We start from the raw sequence: 20,278 nt of genomic DNA, 5'->3' as shown, positions 1-20,278 counted from the left end.
GTAAAGGGCAAAAAGAATCTCATTTAAATTAATCCTGTATGTTATTCTTTCACCACTGCACACCTGCCACAGCAATTGAATGGCACCCAGCGTTACATTCTGCATATTGGATTTACCTTTCACAGGCTGCTTTTTAACAAAAAAACAAAAAAAAAACAAAAAAAAAAACTATAATTTAAATTTTAGCTGTGTATTATTTTTTCACTTAGTAGCTGAATTTTTTAAGTTGCTGTTAAAGAAAATGTTTGCCAAATTAAAAATATAAATGAGGATGGAATACTTTAAGATCACTATGTTTAGTCCATTCAGTAATTTTATTTGTGAAACACAAACTTTCTGTGCCTCACCTTATATAAAACAAATAGATGGGCCTGTAGTGAAGCAGAGGGCTGGAGGAGGCAAGGCGTGAGGAGCTAAAGTAACAACTGTGATTAACATGTTTAAATAATCATAAGTGACTTCGTATGGGGTTTGAACATGCATTTTAGTCATGTGAAGTGGCCTGGTTACACTTTTCTCTTAGATCATGTCACTTTCCATGTATAGAAAATCTAGCTTTTGTGAACAGACAAGTATTCCAACTGAAAGCTACAATGAAATAATAAATAATGAAGCATATAAAGGCACTTTAAGTACAAATAAATGTACTTGTAGTAGTACGTAGAACATTTATATCTGAATGCACACATTAAAAATACGTGTATATTCAAACACTAATTTTTGTATAATTTGACAGCCCTAATGTTAACATTCATAAGACTGGGAGAAAGTAAATAGGGTTTTTGTGTTTTTATTTATTTTTTCCTCCAGAAGACTCCGTTTCTTTTAACTCCCTTTACGCAACAGAAGATCAAACTGAGTCAAACACTTACACGGGCCAAGTGTAGCGATATTGTTTTCTATAACAAATGATAAAATGTAAATAAATGTAACATTTCACATGACACTTGGTTGATTTTTTTCACTGCATTACTATATTTTATATAAAGTAATGTCCTACATATAAGAAAAAATTTTGCAGACTTGCAAACATAACTCACCACGCGTTCAAGCAACTCTTTTTTAGCTTCCTGACACAGAGATTGCTGTTTGATCAGCTCATCAACACCTCTGATTGTTTCACTCCTAACTATAACTTTGATATTTCCAAAAGACTCTGTGACAGTTTCCACTGTGGTTCTCAAGATTCTTGCATTAGCATTCAGAATGTTATCTTTAGGGGAAAAAAATTGATTGAAAAGAACAAAAGATTTATTCTTTACTCATCACAAAACAAAGTCAGCATATTAAATGAATGAAACAAAATAAGACATTTATACACTATTAAAATACATGATTTTCTCTTTTGTGCTAATTCCAAATAAAATAACTTTAAATTTTAGGTATATTAAAACCCATTTATATATAATCTCCAGTAAAACTTACCAATTTCACAGGTGTAGCCATCAAGCATTTCTTTTTGTTTAATGCTCTGCTCATCAACAGAAGTCTTTATTTGATTAAATAAACAATCCATTTGTTTGGAAAAACAGTCTTGCATTTTCACATTGTGCTGCTCAACCTCCATTTTTCTATCCAGTTTGGCATGTAAACCAGTTACATCCTGAGTGCTGATATTGACTGTAGACAATAGCTTAAAAATATTTAAAATAAAAGCACCTTTATTACTATTAAGCTATTAAAAATAAATCCCAATATATAACATCTCAATAAGAGCTCCTCAATTAAAATCAGAAAGCAATGACTTCTTCCATTATATGATTGATGGGAGTCAGACCTTATTTGAGAAGCACTTAGCACAAGGTATTATTGTTGAGCTCAATCACAAGCATACATGCAGAGGTCCAATTCAGAATTTACTTTATGCCTGAAGGATGCAGGGGAAACCCTATGCAGGTGTATCAATTTCAGAGTTACTGAGGCAGAAGCATTAGTCTCTCAAGGTGCATATATATGGTAGGCATAAAAAAAAATAAATCTGCCAATAGTAAAACATCAAATTTAAAAAAATATACAAATAAGTAGGAATGCAAATAAAGACATACCGGTACTTAAAACAGTAAAACAAAAATGCTGGGAGACTCTTAACTATGTAAACAAAAGTGAACAAGGATGTTCACAAGGCAAGATACTTTTGTCACTGTACAATACATATAAAATATTTTCAGCAAGCCTATTGATGTCTTAGACAATGGTTAAACTACAAGAATCAGAAATTTAAAAGCAAACAAACTATGAGAAGCATAGTTAATATTACCACAGCTAAGATTTGTTTTACTCAATATTTAAACTAGATCATGCTAAAGTACAGAAAACCAAACTGAAAGACATACATATTCAATGGCATGCACCAGGTAGATTCACTCCATTAATAACGACAAAACCCAATCAAACTCTACACCAACAAAAAACAAACATACAGTATATACACTTAACATGGAATACGACAGTTTTTCTTTCTGCGTTTTATGGCATGCTTTGCTTACTTATTGCATCTTCAAAGATGTGCTCACTTTCCAGGTGTCTACTTGCTATAGTGAGGATCTGCATAACTATTCCCACATCTAGCAACGTCTAATCCACCATGTGTAACCGTGTTATACAATTTGGCAAAAGATAATTGAGGCGAAAGTTTTTACTTCTACTTTAAATGTCAGGGACCAGATTTGCTATTATGAATCCACTGTTACCATATCCACAGAATAATCAATTCACTAACACGATACCAGTTCAGGACTCCACTTACACATAACCATTTTAAACATAACACGGACATCTTTGGAATGTGCAAGGAAACTAGAATGGCACCACACATCATACACAAATTATAGGGTAAGCACCACTCCTGGAATCTTATTAAATATGATTTTAATAATTTATAAGAATTTACTACTAATTTTTCAGATGAGCAGTGATTAGATTAGGACAACAATTGCTACACATTAATGTAGATACTCAGGTTTACAATACCAAGTAAAACTGAATATACTATTGTCTCACTTGTGTTATAGTATAGCACTGTTTAAAAAATAGTACTTCTGGTACTGTATAGCTCTCCTAAATCCAATTCTGTAAAATTCAAAATCAGAAAATAAATATCCAGCTTGATTGAGTCACATGTTAAAAAAAAGTGACCATTGTTTTCCTACTAAATCTTTGTAAAAATTAATTGTGTTGGGCAGTGATCCCTAGCAAGAACCATGCCTATATTTTAACTATTTAAATATATTCAAACATTTAAATATAATCAGTCTTTTAAAATACATTTGAGTCTAAATAGTGTCTTTCCTGCTAGTTCTACTGTTACAGTTTAAACACAAGAAACATTATATGGTTTCTATGCAGTGCTTCTGGAAGCTTACAAATGAGCAATCTTAAATCACTTTCTCACCCATTCAAATCCAATTTATGTATAGCCAATGTGCTTCTAATATCATTTAAGTGGAAAAATGTCATCAGTTGAAAGAGCTTCTCATTGAACAGCTGAAATTAAGGAGTAATTGGACAGCATTTGCACATCTATCAATAAATCAGTTTGGCTAAACAGGTGTGGTTAAAATTGTGAAAACAAACTTTAGCTCGTTCAACATACAGTATTTACTCAGGAGAAACTACCTATTTCTCTCTAAATAACAGTTTATTTGAGCACTTTTCTCACTGAACTGTGCATGTTTGACCGACAGACTAGTAAATGTTTTTCAAAACTTGTGAGAAGTATTAACTTACTCTGCTTGCAGTCCCATAGAGCTCCTCCTCATTTGACTGCAAAGCTGAAACAATAAAATTTTCCTCTGATAACTTTTGCTTTGTCTCTTTAAGATCAGAAATGGTCAATACAAGCTCTTCTTCCCTTTGGTGAAGATCTGAAGCACACTGTTCCAGTTCTTTCTTGGAATCTGTGAAAAGCTCAGACACCTAAGGTGCAAAACAAAAACAAAAGAAAAAAAAAAAAAACCTTAAACACATACTGTACTCAAGAAAATTTGTCTTAAAAAAGCTCTTAAAAAAGTCATTTAAAATTAAATTGTTACTTATTTGAATGTAGAATTGCTTATCATGTTTTACCTTCCCCAATACTCAAATCATTAAACCTGTTATTGATGATGTGACATGCTAGATAAGACTAGAATATACAATTTGTGTAAGACATGCTTATAACAAATCTAAAAAAGAAGTAGGAGAGATGCAAAGCTGGACTCTGAATATCCATATTACTAACCGAGAATGCTAAACCGGATGATGGACGCAGGCACATCCGGCAATGGGCCGTAGCTGCAAAAAGACGTACTGCGCAGGCGCAAAAAGAGTCCGCGAGGGTCGGCTGAGGAGCCGAGAAAGGCGGATAAAAGAGGGCGAGAGAGGCGGATGAGGGGCCGCGAGAGGCGGACAAGACCACAGAAAAAAGGAGTGAGCACAGAGAAAATGGAGAAATGAGGCGCAAAGAGCACCGAAAAAAGGAAACGGCACATAAAGTATTCAAACGCAAGCAAAGCACGAAACACATTGCACACGAAACTAGACCCAAAAAAAAAGAGGCTCGCGCACAACAGCAAGGCACCCCCCCCCTACAGGCACCGGACAGGACACACACCAAGAGGGGGATTCAACAAGCCCATGGAACACAAAAAAAAGAACACAAAACCACCCCACAGACCCTACAAGCAAGGGACGGGACACACACAAAGAGGGGGATTCAACAAGACACAGGAACACAAAAAGAAAGAAGACGCTCGCGCGACAACAATCCTCAACCCCCCCCCCCCCCCCCCCCCCACATCCATAAGAAGTGACACCCAAAGCCCACATATTCTAAAGTGAACATCAACACCTTCACACTAGACAGCATAGGTGTCAGCATTGGTGGATCTCCTTACAATAAAGCACTATTAACCGTTCAACTGCAGAAAAGGAAACATATTAACAGTGACTGCGATCCTCCTTATTACTTATCCATATTTCGCATGCCGAGAAAGAAACAAGTCATGAATACACGGTCACGGGTACAAAACGAAAAGGAAATGATAACAGGAACAAACACACGAACACGAAAGAAACAACAAAATAGACGGCTATGCAGCATAGGTGGATCTCATTACAATAAGGCACTATTAACCGTTCAACCGCAGAAAAGGCTCCATATTAACAGTGAGTGCAATACTCCTTATTACTTATCCATATTTCTAAAAGAAAAAATGTCTCGACTCCAAAAATGCAAAGCTCAACTAAAGCTTCTAACTAACGATGTACCTAAAAGTAAAAACTTTATGAACTGCATTAGATCCTACAATGGTTCATTTGCTTTTGCATATACCGGAGTAAATATCAGGCCACCAAAAGGCAATGGCCCATACTGCTTTCGCATATGTGCACAAATACTGCATCGCATTGGAACAGTGCACCCTGAAACAAATCAACAACGCAAATATGCACAAATCTACATCCTAGATCCACATGACGCAAACTATCAATCAAAGTGCTGCATCGCAACAGGCACGGATTCAAAACGAAACACCTCCCGTCTCAGACATACGTTAATGGCAGCGAAGGCTACAACGGGCTTCTCACACAGCACAGGCAAATCGATTACAGATCCAAAACAACACGTCCCAAATACTACACATGCAACAACGCGCCTCTCAAACGGCACAAGGAAAACATACACCAGGAAAATTCATTCGGATTAATGAATGTCATTTGCAATCATTGTCATTCAGTTCACTTCCCTGAAGAAACAACTGGCAATACAAGTTATACATTTACACATTGTTGTCAAAAGGGTCAAATTAGACTGCCTTCTTTACATTCATATACTGAATATCTACAGAGGCTTATAACTGACGATGTACCTGAAAGTGAAATCTTTATCAACTACATTACATCCTACAAATCAGTATCCACTATGAACATTAACGGTGGCACTGCACGTGACATCCGTCTTGAAAAAATGTTGTTTATTGATGAATGTTCAATGGCATGAAGTCACTTACTCAACACCATTCATAAACTTCTACAAACGTTTATGAATAATATTCGATTTGGAGGAAAGGTACTTTTATGAGGAGGAGATTTTAGACAGTGATTAGCTATTCTTCCAGATGCCATGCACTCAGCTATTGTTCAGTGCACCTTAAAATACGCAGACAATTGGCATTGCTTTCAAAAGATACAGTTAGTAAAAAAGATACGATGTCCAGAACCAGATCATAACAATTGCTTATTACAACTGAGAGATGGTACACTCACCAATACAGCTGGACTTCAGGCACATATTATTACAATTCCTCAAGCCTTTATCTGCGACAACTTAGTTACAGAGACATTTGGAACAGCAATCTCATTAGACCAACTGCCCCTTTTAACACAACGCACTATACTATGTCCAAAAAATATTAATATGGAAAACATTAATACCCAAGTCATTCCATTACTTCCTGGAGAGACACAACTCTTTCTAAGCTTTGACAAACTTGACTCTGATCACAACAATAACCATCTTAAATGACCTTACAAGTTCTGAGCTGGAATTACCTTTTACACTTAAACAGCGTGTACAAAGAAATTTTCAAATAAACCTTTACACTGTGCCACACACTTTATTGTTTGCTTTCTATTTGCATCATCTACACCGTCACACTATTCTATATCTCATTCATACATCACGCTCTTTGTCATTCCCAACACCAGGGGTTGGCGAGCGAAGCGAGCAGGGGGCGGAGCCCCCTAGTCAATATACATTCCATCTTTACTTTCAGAAAAGATGGAACTTCTTGACGGTGTTTGTGCTTTCAATTAAAGTAAAACTAATTTAATTATAAGGACACAAAAAAATGTATGAATGGTAGATGATGCAAGATAGACAGAAAACACATACATACTACGGTCTGAACATCTACCAGAATGACAAAAAGGAAAAAATAATGTAAACGAAGGAAAAAAAAAAATTCTTGGCAGTTACAGTGAGGTATTATGCACTATATAAAACCATTTTGTCTGTTGCAGCATTTCATACACTACAGTACCTACCTGTATCTATAAAAGTATTTGCATTTGGCCTAAAGATAAAACGTGAATTCAACAAAATATTCAGTTTGTCATTATGATATGTAAAAGGAGAAAATTGTTTTACTTATGTCAATATACATGTTTAAAAACATTTTTGTTGCATTTATCTTTCCCTACGTGATGTCCAAAAGATTACCAAGCAACCATTTATTTACAAAATATTCTGAAATTAATCCAGTTGCTTCTTAGCCCTGCTCTTTCGACAGAAACTTCAAATCATTAGCTGCATACCAAACAAATTTTAGGAAAACGTTCTACAAAAAACGTCACTGTGAAAAGAAACATAGCAATACTGATTAACTCGAAGGATCTGAAATTACGTGGAGGTTTAAGATATTTACCTTGCGCAAAAAGTATACATGCATACTTGGCAGTTAAAAGTTAAAAAGTGATTTCAGTACTTTTCACAATAAACACACCCATTTTAAAGAAGACCCCCAACTGTAAAGATAATATCAGGAAAATGTTATGCCTGAAATCCAAAGGGGGTGGTCACATATCTACATTTTTTGCATCAGGAAATAACAGATTTATATCCATGGAGCCTAAAAGTATATATGTTATTTCATTATTGACCTATTTATACGTCTTCAATAAAATTTCAGAGAAATATCCACATTACTCGACAGTCTATCGTACAATTCACCATCCAGTCATTTTCATATTGTACAGGATTCTCCACCTGTATAATTTACTAAATCTGGACAGTTTTCCTATCATGAACCACATTTTATAAGATGGAAACTACTAGAATTAACTGTATATTTACACCATAAACAAAAAATGCTACACGGAAAGTCTTTCACATGCTATACGCTCATCATAGTAAACTAACTAAAACATACAGGTGTGTAGAAACTTACTCTTTTTAGCTCTTCTTCTGCAAGCAAAATTCTCTCGGTTAATTCGCTGATTATTTCCTCTTGAGAAGTTATTTTTGAGCTCATGGCACTGAAACAAAGAATTGTACAATTATATACATTAAAAGTATATCCTAGATACAAGAAACCTCATCCGCTCTTCCAATACACTTATCTGGTTATGTTCGTGGCAAGATACAGGAAATAAGTTGGGCAATACGTTATGTTTATAAATAACAGTTACTCAACAATACGCACGATTGCAATAGGAGTTATGATCATGAAAGAGCTTTGTAAAATGGATTGCATATATCACAGTGAATCTAATATTATAATTCATAATAAATACGTACAACAGGAAAACATTTAACAAAAGATTGTCTTGTTGCTTACAGGCATACAGTATGACAAAAATTCTGTTTTCATGCATTAATTTTATCAACTTTCTTGAGGGTAATTATGAATGTCTCAGCTAATCTCATCTTCTGTCAGTGCCAGAAATTAGTTCCTACCAGGACATTGAGTATTCTGTAAGGGGACACCTCTTTCTAGCAACTGGGAAGTGGCAGGTGAACTTTTCTTGATCTATATTTCAATCTAGATAAATAATTTTATGGGAGGTATACTGAGGAGCAGATTATAAATTGCAAATAAGAGCAATGTGTTTACCTGCAATAAAAATGATTGTATTATAAGGAACTATTTTTTTTTTAATTTTCGCCTTCTTCATGAAGCTACATAATTCACAATAAGTTTCAAATGATCAGTTTTTTGATACGAAAGGAATTAAATCCAGATATATACCATTTAATAAAAGTTGTCCCGAGAAAACTGCATTTCATATGCAAATACCTTTATTTAAAGTTATTTTGTTGAATATATTGAAGTGATTTCATTATTTCTATTATAAGGCTGTGAAGGTGCCCATACATAACAAGCAAATAATCATACAATACAGGTTTCTTTTGGTAACTAAAATCTAAAGACAAAGCAAAAATAAGATTATTTGATGACAGCCTTGAGGCATTACATATAAAAAGTATCTTAAAATTTTTTAGAGTAGCACTTTAAATCTTATGTTTTCACTATGAAATGTGTGATTAACCAAAACCAGATTTTACCTTTTAAATAAATACAAGGTATTGTTTACAGAATCTGTTTCATGCTCAAGAGAAAGATGAAGTGACTGATGTTTGAATATAAGCAATCTTAATTCAATATATGGTATCATCTATTAACAGCTGTAGTAACAAGAAAAATTAACCATAGTTAATAATACTGTATATCGCTTATAATTTGCTGTAAAGAATTTTTGCAAATTCTTCCTCTGAAAATTGCTTTGACTAGGCCAGATTTCTTAGTCATCTTCAGTAAATACCTTTGTTCAAAATAAATCTTTCCACAAAATGTACTTGTTTAGTTTAATATAAGGAATACTCAAAAATACTAAAAGTATATTAATTTAAATGTTTTAGAATGTTTAGGGATTCTTGTCAGGCCAAAGCACCTACATCTTCCTTAACTTAGTATTGTTGATGCAGGGCCTAATACCCTCCGAGAGGATATCTAGCTATGACTCTATATTAGTATCTCACACAATGATTTTGAGACATGCAAATCATTTAAAAGAAAAGCAGCACTAAACTAAGACATTATACCACTAAAGCTTTGGTGGTATAAATGTCTTCATTTTTCACCAGATTTACTATTTTACTGTGGCCCTTTTTTTTTTGTAAAAACATATCCATCCAGAAAACAATCCTCTAAAAGAAGCACAGAATTATACACTCAAAGATATTGCTATTCATGTTGCATTGCATTGTCAGAGTATGAATATGAACATCATTTTTGGCAGGAGAGATCTCCATGTCATTGGATATGATCCTAGTGTTCTTTAGGACATCCTAGACAATCTTTCTTGTAATATGTGAATTAATTTGCAACTAGAGATCTTTTGTTCAAGTAGTGACCACAGTCTCAAATGTTATTATTGACAAAATGTCTTTAAACAGATGAACTCTAAAATGTTTGCCTATAGTTCTATGACTGTCTGACAAGTGCATACAACACCGTGAGATCTATTTAGATTGTGGAATGCTATACTATCCTATGAGGTATGAGAAACATTAGACAATACTGGGCTTCTGTTTTGTAACAGAATGCCTCCCAAATTTTGATATGTAATTTATTCTGTGAATGATTAAGTTGGTATCCTATTTTGGGATCTTGTATTAACTAACCTTTTTTAGATGCGCAAATAAATGTCATTTACCTTCAAATTGACATAGGCCAATTAATATTTATTTTTATTTTTAAATAAACACTTTTGCAGATTTCCTAAATCCTTTACATTAGATAGAGCAGTTTAAAACAATAACTTCATGCAGTACTAAAGGATGGCTTTTACTTAAACAAAACAGGTGATGGACAAGTTATGAAGATATGTGGCAGTGAAGGATTAACACATTTTTTAATAATTGTTTCTTTGTGGGTTAAGTGTATTTCTACTGACATTATGATTGCTACAATATTCATTTAAGATTAGATGCTCACTCATAGTTCTCTGGAGACAGAAAAACCCCATTCTTTTCTCGTGCTGCAGCTAGGTCACGTTTCAGTCTTTCAATTTCCTCTGTGTATTCCTGGAGGCAATTTAATACAATCAAGTGATATTAATACAAATTAGATAATGAACATAAAGACAAAACACCAAAAAAGAGACCGTGCCAGTTACCAAAAAGAAACACTTTTACCTTGATGAGGGCTCTCTTTGTAAGTTTTTGGTTTACTTCAGGCTTATTCAGAATGTTCTTTGCTCGATGAGCATAGTCCAAAGTGCTTAATGTTTCCTTAAGAGAAGGAAGGAACAAACAGGATGAAATAATATTTACAAACTACAAAGATTACTTTTATTATCATAAAACTGATTTAAACATTACACATAATTTAAAAGCAAGATTAAAAAATAATTACGTACACTTCAACTTAAGAAAAAAACAACATTATATGCTAAACACCATACATTCTGGCTAAAATACATGCATCATAAGACAAAAACATGAATGTTTGTCCTAGGTCAACCACATTCTAATATGGACAACTTAATGAACACACAAACATTTCGGTTGAAAACAAGTAGTATGAAAATAGATCCACCCCCTCAGAGTAAGATTCCAGCATATCATCAGAAATATTATTCAATGGATAGGTTATGTATGCATTACTTGAATGAAAACTGAGTAGACTAGAATGAGGATATCAGATCAATTTTGAAACAGAAAAAGAAAAGGATAAGAAATTCAGTAAATCAGAAGTGTTCATAACTGATGGTATTCTAATGGTACAAAAATTCCTGTCAGACTAGTAATTTTGCCTGTGTTAATAGTTTAATACACTTATAACATTTTTCCATTTGTACAATTTCATGATGGTTCTGTAAAATTCTCCAGGAATGTAAGTCCCTTTTCATTTTGTGATAAAAAAAGACATACTAGATGGTGAGCAAATAACCAGTCTTACTCAACATAAAACTGGTTGTCATGAGATTACATTTAGTATGTAAAAACCTTTGCACAACTGCTAATTATGTCACAGATGAACAAACACAAACAAATTGTGCTCTGAATGGACAAATCCTGCTTAGAAATGCCTAGAACAAATAAATTAATTGGATACTCAAATTTGATTTTGAACTCTGAGTACTTTCTTTTATGCCATGAATGATGAAAACAAAAACTTTATGAAAATGTTTCACTACTGCTTTCATTTATTCTTCAAAACAACTTTGAATTGCATCACTCTGGATTAATGTATAATTATAACATTTAAACAAATTAATTTTCAGATTAAAAAATGTTTTAAACCTTTCACTAATTTATTCCCTCCACATCATTTTATTAAAATAAAAATATTAATAAAAAACAGCACTGCCAGTTACTGTTTTTGTTTATTACTTTAAATTTAGGATAGCACATGTACAATTTGTCATCTTAGTACAGTAAAAAAAAAATCACTTTTATATAAACAATCAGTATATAGTATATTTGAAATAGTATACACAAAAACACATACATATACAACAGGAAACAGGAAAATACTACTTGATTTTTTTTTTTTTACTTTTTTTTTTATATGAAGTCAAATTCTAAATATACCATATATATTCACTGTCTGAATATCATTCCTGAAAAAGTTAAATTTTGAATTAATGAAGTGAAAACTCATTAATGAAATTGAAAACTCAAGTGTTCCTTTCCACAGTTTTTCAGTTTTGATGGATATATAATACTGTGGAGGGCAAAACAAAAACTGTGCAAAATTAAGCAAGATTAGCTTACGAGCACGCTTGCCATATGTTACACAACATGGCCATAAATACTTAAGCAAAACAGAAACTCTAAATGTAAACATAATGTACGTACCTCCATATTTATTGATGCAGGAGAAATAGTGGCAATAATTGAGGTTTTTGTACGACCTCCCAGCGAGTCTTGTAAAATGCGAGTAAGTTTGGATTCTCTGTAAGGTACATGTGGGGTTCTCTCCACAAGCGCTTTAATCACTCGTCCAAGGGTCAAAAGAGACTGGTTTATGCTACCAGCTTCCCTGGCTCTTTTGTCTACTGCTCCAGATCTACCAATATTTTCACTACCTGCAAGATCCACCTAGTCAAAAAAAATTAATAAAATTAGTAAAGTTAAAAAATAATCAATAGATAAAACAAAAATCATAGTAACAGGAATGGAAAAAGAATGTTGCAAAATATTTTGGAGAGTTACTACTATACATGTTAAACCTCTCTTATTTGAATATATTTTAAGACCCGTCACATTGAACAACAACAAATCCAAATGTTTTTATCTGGAATTCAACCATACTAATAGATGTTTAAGATGAAAAAAGATTCTTGCTGCAAAATCCATATGCTCTTAGTTTTACTCAATACATTACCAAATACTTGGTCCTTTGAGGGTGGACCAAATCAGACTGTATTTGATGGTATTCTCCATATAGTAAAAAAAAATACTGTTTAAGAGTAACAACTAGCATCCACTGTACTCATTTTCTTCTTGGTTTTGAACAGATCTATCAAGTCTCCTCTTAACCTCAGCTTGCTGAAACTGAAAAGATCCAACTCCGTCACTCTTTCATCCTACACTCCTGAAATCAGTCAAATACTGTGGACTTTATCATTTTTTTTTTTTTTAAATATTTTAATTAGTATGATAATGAAAACCATACTCCAGAAGAGCTCACTTTTGCAATTTAAAGTTTAAGAATAACCTTCTTAGATTTGAAATCAACAGTGTGATATGTATTTTAATATTCTATTACCCATCTTAATCATTTGTATACACTATCTGGATATGGATTGTTTATTCAGATCTAATATTTTCATTTTGTCATTTGTAACATTACACATTAATTTACATTAAATTTCATCAGACATATACTATCCTGAATTTGGGATAAGATCGTTGGTAAGGATTCTATTGATTCTAAGTAATCTGCAGTTCCACATGGTTTAGTGTTACCATATTAGTAAAATTTTTATTCAACTCCAACATCCCAAAATCATATCATTTACATGCCCCCAGGACTGATACAAGAGAAATACTGGATTTAAGATCACCTAATATTGGAAAATTCCATACATTATGACCCACACACACATAACATGTTTTTAACAAGAACAAAGTTACTTTTTTTGGCGTTTCAGAACTAAAAGAGGCAATACTTAATAGAAAGTAAAAATAGATATACTCTTTGGCAGCTTACCAAATTCAGTTTGCCTATCTTAACAAGTTCCTCTCCATCAACTGTTGTCTCTTTCATATGGATTGTAGTTGAAAAGACAGAGTGTGACCGACTAAATTAAGAATAAAAAGTAAATTTTAGTCAAGTTATTTAAAGATATTTCTGATCATATACCTAAAGTGAATTAAAAATATATACCAGTCCATCAAAATTGAATTCCCTCATATACAATCTTTCTCAGAGTGATCAACCTAGCTTTTCAAAGAGATGCTACTTTAGTAGTTCAAGACAATTTCTCAAAAATTGGTAAAACAAATTGTGAAAGTACTGTACCTTGAATATGCATTCATTAAAGTGGCTGCTGTCTTCCTTTTTGCTGCACCCCTTTCAAGAATTTGATAAACCTCATCTTTATTGTGCACGGTGATCTCTTCCAGGCCTTTAATTACAACTCCCCTCTGAAAAATAAACAAACACTCTGCCAAAAATAATTCAGACAATTTAAATTCATTTAAAAATTGCCTTTTCACTTATGCATTAAAGTCTAAAAACGCATTGTTATAACCTAACACTACCATAGGAATAACTAATTTCTAAACATATAACTAAAGAGAGGCTTTTCTAATTTTATGATGACAAAATCATTACACTTAAAAACGTAGGAAATTTGCTTACTTTATTACGTGGATCATCAAACATTTGCAGCTTTTCATTTACATCTGGGGAAGGGCTTAACAAATCAATTAGCTCTTCATTGTAAATCTCTAGCAAAGACACTTTGACTGAAAACTCGGTTCCATTTTCAGATAGCTTTTCAAAAATCTGATGAAGTGTTCTGGGAATTATTCCTGCAAGTGGATCCTAAAATAAAGCACAAAAATAAAAGCCCATGTTACACTGGAAGTTTCAGGTAGAAAAAATATGTCAAAAAACATTTGATTAACTTCACATTTTTGTTTAATTTCAATCTTTATCTTTCTACTTTGTCTAGAAATCCTATGAGAATATCATGTGTCCGCTTGAATGTGAGAATAATTTGGAGGAAATAATAGTTAAATATTGCATCTATCTTAGAAGCATAAATGGTTAATAAATGTCAGAAACCCATTCAACCATATCAGGAAACCAAGTAAAGGCCAACTAAACAACAAAGACAAGGATGTACCAGGAGAAGGCTGATGTGAAACACAAAATGTACAAGGAGATGATTGAAATATCAGCAGATGACCTGTAAACAAGACTGGACAGTTGTCAAGTGCACAGAAACATGAAGGATAATTGCTAACCTAAAAGATGCACAAAGGACAAGAGCATAATAAAATAGACTTATTCACTTAAGTTATCTGTGTGTATAAGCCAACGAACCAATCAGAATAAATGTCAGATGATGTGTATGCATTAATCAGCACTGTTATGTAAATTCAGTAGTTTATAAAATAGAGCTCTGCCCTTACTCATTTTGACCATTCTGGCAATTCTGTAACAGACTGATGTGATGGATGCTCTCTCTTGAGCATGGTGCTGCAAGAACAAATAAGCGATGTAGACGGAAAAGCTTTCTCCTGCCCGATTACCGAGTCAAAAAGGTTTTATCAGACTAGTGCCCGTAGAGGGATAAGTTTCTATCTTTAATTAATATGTTGATTTATACCACGCCTAAACTTGCACAATTAGCCACCGTCCTTAATTAAGCAATTCTCTTCAACAAGTTCTTGCCTTTGATTCTTTTAAATAGGTATTTCTTCTGGTATTAATGCATACCTGGCTTAGCATAGTACTGTATATTCTATGACTATACTGTATGTTTACTTCAGGGCTACACATGACAACAATTTAAATACTTACGAGCAATACAAAAAAAGTATGTCATAAACATCGTTATTATTAAGCAGACTGCATTAGGCCCCTGTCTCTTTGAGAAAGATGTTTAAGATTATTTGCAGAGATAAATCAATTAAAATGAAACAAGAAGGTTTAACAAAATATGATTTAAACTTATACCAATAAAAATTTATACAAACCTCCTCCCAAGTAAACTGTTCACCAGCTGACCTTTCACCTTCCATTGTGAAGGTTTTTCCTGTGCCAGTCTGTCCATATCTACATAAAAAAAACACCAAGATAGTAAAAACAAGTTAACATAAAATGTGTGTTAAAGACCTGAGCCATACGCACACAATCATGAAATAATTAGTGAAAACAAAAAGAAGTGTTGGAATATTATGATAAAAGTAGTAAAAAACAATTGCTAGTGTGGCTTGTTTAACTGTTGTGGATAATGCACTGTTACTGTAACTCAATATAAAAAGTGCCCAGGATAACATAGTACAACTACATAAAAGCACAATTAATTTATTTTTAGGCAAAATGTTTATACAGTTGAAGGATATTTTAATAAACCTAGGTCTTAAAAGCATGACTGTGCTAAATAACCTTAGTAAATTTTACCAAACTGCAGCCAGCCTCAGTGTATTATGTCCATTAACATATTTTTGCCAGTAACCAATGAATGCCATACCACTTCTATGGATGTAAGCACAAAGTAATTTCAGAAAATGTACAATGTCAGTGCAGAAGAGATAAATGCAAACACATGTCCATAGTTTTTTTGGATATAATACGGTAAATATTAATTATGCAATAGAACAACAATAATGTGTCCTTTGGAAAGAAAAAAATGAAGTTAATGTATAGTGTGTTAGGTCATCTCATGTCACGAGAATACCTCAATCATCATAGAATAGCACCTGACAAAATACTGAATTTGGCAGGAGAAATTGGGTACCGTTACTCTAAAAATCATCCAGTGCCCAATAACAGTAATAGAGATGTAAAGTGCTGCCTTAATTTACAAAGCATGTAAATGAATTCATGACAAAAAAAAAATACCCCATACAGAAGAACCTTTATCATATGTGTCTGGACTCCTCCATAAATAAGGATATTGATATTGATATTGGAAACTTCAAAGAATATTCCAGATTTTATTCCAAGTACATTATTTCAAAGAAGAATTAACGTGATCACTTAAAGATTAGAAAATCACAAAATGCAAGCAAAGTAGAAACGTGCATCTCATACCATTTTGAGAGTACAAGTTTTGGAATTCAGGTAATAATGCCTTTATGCTGCTTTTAGTGTGCTCATCTTTTGCAAAAACAGTCATGCACTGATACAGCATGTTGGCGCACCCACTACTCAACGAACCACATCATCATATAATTTTTTCACTAGTCAAAAATCTCACTATAAGCATACAATTTTCATGCTGGACTGCCATGGGTCTCTGGCATCACTGGGATGGATGGCTTCAATCCTAGCTGCTAGACCTCCAAATGTCAATCAGGAAGTATACAATAAGGTAATGCCTACATAGTAATTACACTTACAGTATTCCAAACCCTTTGATAATACTATTAAAGAGACAAATATTTTCAGTTTCTGATTGGCCCTCCTTTACATATAGCTTTTCACAAGCATTTCAAACACGACATACTGTATAATCTTACTTTCTCATTTATAGTTATAGGGCTGTCCAAACCATTGACTGTGTGTAATAATGCTAAAGTCTGTTTCTTTAAACAGTAAAATACCAAAGGAAAAAGTCACTTTATGCAAGGTGAAATATGATCAATAATATACTTACCACAAATACTACTGTATTACTTGGAAATAGGGTTCTGTTGACATAATTTACCATGAGGAGAATAAACTAGGCTTGGTCAGACAACTACTTAAGTGGCTGCTATACTGTTTGCCATCAGGCCATAGTGGGTAGGAGTGCTACTAGCATTTGTTTTCCTTTTTTCTAACATTTTACATTTTAAAGGAAGTATACTAAACAATGAACTACCCAAGTAAGCTCAAAGATAGTATTTAATTACTTACGCAAATATAGTACAGTTGTACCCCATTATAACTTCATCCAATATGGGACAAACAACACTTCTGTAAACATCAATCTGTTTTGCTGTGGGCCCAAAAACCTTTAGCGGCAAAATAAAAATGTACTAGTCAGAAGAAACAACAAAACTGTCATAGAAATATCTGAGAACATAAATAAAAACAAAGAATTTATTGGCAAACAAAAAAGGGTTAAGTCTATTTTTCACATTTGAAAATCAAAGATAATATAAAAAGAGAACTTGTGTAATTTAACAACACTATCGGGGCAATTAAAAAGAATTTAATTGTGAAATAAAAAGGACAGAAAATGTATGTTCTGTCACTTCCACAACTGTAAATATTGCAAAGTTACACATCATGTCAAAAATAAATCACAAACATACAGACATCAGATACTAAAAATGGACCATTTTAAACACATTAAGTTTAACATTAATAATAAATTGGGTAGAAAAAAAAAAAAACATTTTAAAAATAATTCCACATGTTTCCACTAGGTGGAAAATTTATTTCATACAAAAAGAGAAACTAAGGTAAAGCAGCACAAATGAAGACTTAAAGAGGCTAATTACCATGTCAAATGTGTATGTTTTCTTGGTTGCTTTATCGCCCACTCCTCCAGTACGAATAGTAACCTCCTTTCTTGCATGTTCACAATCAACAACGTTAAAGGCTGAGAGCTTACGTTCAGTTGCATTGAATGGTCTGTTGTTAACATATAGTAAGAAATGGTTAGTTATCAAACACAACAAAGTTTTATAAATGGAAATTGAACAAAGAACACAAAAAAGCCTTGTGTAGTAAAGTATACATAAACTTGCTTGGTATGTTGTAACAAATACAGCAAAAAAACAAAATAAAGCAATGCAATCAGATAAGACAATAACATTAGATTAGATTAGATTAGTCTCTTACAGTGTAATTTGACATGATGCCTACCTGACTAATAAGGTGAAATGGCAAATGTAACCCTAGACGGAACACCAGTCCATCAAAGGATGTATGCAAGCACAATCAAAAATATACCGACATCTTTTCAGTCTGTTCAATAGTGTGTTTTAATGCAATCTTTAGAGAGAGCAAACACTCTCTACAGCGGACTAAATGTCATTCATCCATCCATTCATTCATGTGTCAGCTATCAATGAGATTTTTAAGATTATGGCTGCATTGAACCAATGCAAATTTCAGTGTTTTAGACATGAAGAAGTAACCAGCCCTGGACTATCAACAGGCCCTTTAAATTACATTCATTTTCACCACAACTGTCATTCACCTTAGTGCAAGGAAATCCATAAAACAACCAGAGTAAGAATACATGCCTCATAAAGAGACCATTTTTATTTCAAAAACACAGTATCAAGCACAATGATACTTCAGTTCCATCTAATGTTTCAACATACTGTGCATTATGCATAAAAGTATCAAATAAGATTATATTTAAGCACAAATGTTTCTCCTATGGACTACATTTAAAAGTACAGCTGAACAAGAATGTTGTACGGCAATTGGCACCTCAAATAACATTCTTATCAAGTAAAGCCAGTAATACTTAAATTGCATTAATTCCTAGCAAGCCATTTGCTTTGAATTTCAATGATTCACAAATTAGACTTTCCCTTTATCAACCACCTCTTTGATTTTAAATAGCAGCCAAGGCTACGCTTTTTTCGATCACGGTGCATTGCCGTTGTCTGTAGATTTTTTAAAAACAAAGCATAATTTAAGTAAATTACCTGCACCTCACGACGACTTGAATATTTCTTCCCTTCTCCTCCTTTTTACTTACGGCAGATGAATTTTGCGATTGCATTGCAGTGTAGATTAAAAAATAACCTAAATATATAAAATAAAGAAACAGTAACTACATTAGTGTCTAACAACTTTGAGATGTTTACTTTTAGATAACAGATGAACGAATCTCTTTAAGAAAATGATCGCACGTATGCCGAGATATCATACCTTGCTGTAAACATCACGCACCCCGCCACTAATGACGAACGCTGTACCATTTAACACAAATATAACTACTTACCGTTGAGTACAAAACTTTCTTTCTAATGTAATTATCTCCCAGTGAAACGCTCTCTAGACAAATAAAACCAAACAACTAGATAAAATATATTTTTTAAAACCCTAAACGTTCTGGCAGAGCCTCGCTCAGCCAGTCGTACTAATTTTGAAAAGCGCGCTTCCGCCAGCAGTTACCCAATGACAAAAGTCGGTTTCGATTAAGTCAAATCTCATTGGTCTAAACACCAGGTACGGACCGCCTTCATGTAGCTGATCCACTATAAAGCCAATCATATTGCATCTTTATGTCACATGGTTAGACCGGAGACCGCGGCTCAATGGCAAATCTGATTGGAGCGTTATGTCACATGTTTAGACAGCGGTACGCCACTGGGCTGCTAGTGAGATTGCGATTTTTGTAACACGATTTAGGGGTACTTGCTCCTCGTAAATTCTCAAATGATGCCTAGAACTTAAGTTTTTAGGTTTGGACTAAGAAAAACACGACAAAAACTTTGTTTGTGGAGAAGCGTACGGGAGAACAGGACACAAACAGTTAAGTACCCTTTCAGTCTGGGCAAAATCAAGGTTTTAGCGGACAATGTTCTTGATAGAAATATACTTTTCTAGGTATAACTGTAATATGAAGGAAACTAAACGTTATTAAGCCAACTTAATTG

The 20,278-nt window shown here is 33.4% G+C and overlaps 1 protein-coding gene across 1 annotated transcript in view; it reads right to left on the bottom strand.

Annotated features, from left to right (window-relative positions):
- The window catches only part of kif11 (kinesin family member 11), a 33,355-nt gene extending 13,575 nt beyond the window's left edge, over nucleotides 1-19,780 (bottom strand). Inside the window, exons 1-15 of the mRNA XM_028795358.2 lie at nucleotides 19,621-19,780; nucleotides 19,322-19,421; nucleotides 18,158-18,290; nucleotides 17,568-17,665; nucleotides 15,701-15,779; nucleotides 14,355-14,540; nucleotides 14,013-14,137; nucleotides 13,701-13,791; nucleotides 12,344-12,586; nucleotides 10,676-10,771; nucleotides 10,476-10,564; nucleotides 7,926-8,013; nucleotides 3,727-3,915; nucleotides 1,426-1,633; nucleotides 1,041-1,213 (exon numbers count right to left, since the gene is read on the bottom strand). Coding sequence (XP_028651191.2) covers nucleotides 1,041-1,213; nucleotides 1,426-1,633; nucleotides 3,727-3,915; nucleotides 7,926-8,013; nucleotides 10,476-10,564; nucleotides 10,676-10,771; nucleotides 12,344-12,586; nucleotides 13,701-13,791; nucleotides 14,013-14,137; nucleotides 14,355-14,540; nucleotides 15,701-15,779; nucleotides 17,568-17,665; nucleotides 18,158-18,290; nucleotides 19,322-19,398 — 1,875 coding nt within the window. The 5' untranslated portion in view covers nucleotides 19,399-19,421; nucleotides 19,621-19,780. The remainder of the gene's footprint in view (nucleotides 1-1,040; nucleotides 1,214-1,425; nucleotides 1,634-3,726; nucleotides 3,916-7,925; nucleotides 8,014-10,475; nucleotides 10,565-10,675; nucleotides 10,772-12,343; nucleotides 12,587-13,700; nucleotides 13,792-14,012; nucleotides 14,138-14,354; nucleotides 14,541-15,700; nucleotides 15,780-17,567; nucleotides 17,666-18,157; nucleotides 18,291-19,321; nucleotides 19,422-19,620) is intronic.
- Nucleotides 19,781-20,278: the final 498 nt, after the last annotated feature.

Source organism: Erpetoichthys calabaricus, chromosome 2 (genome assembly GCF_900747795.2).
Source record: "Erpetoichthys calabaricus chromosome 2, fErpCal1.3, whole genome shotgun sequence".
Lineage (NCBI taxonomy): Eukaryota > Metazoa > Chordata > Cladistia > Polypteriformes > Polypteridae > Erpetoichthys > Erpetoichthys calabaricus.
This window is presented reverse-complemented; position numbering and strand designations above follow the sequence as displayed.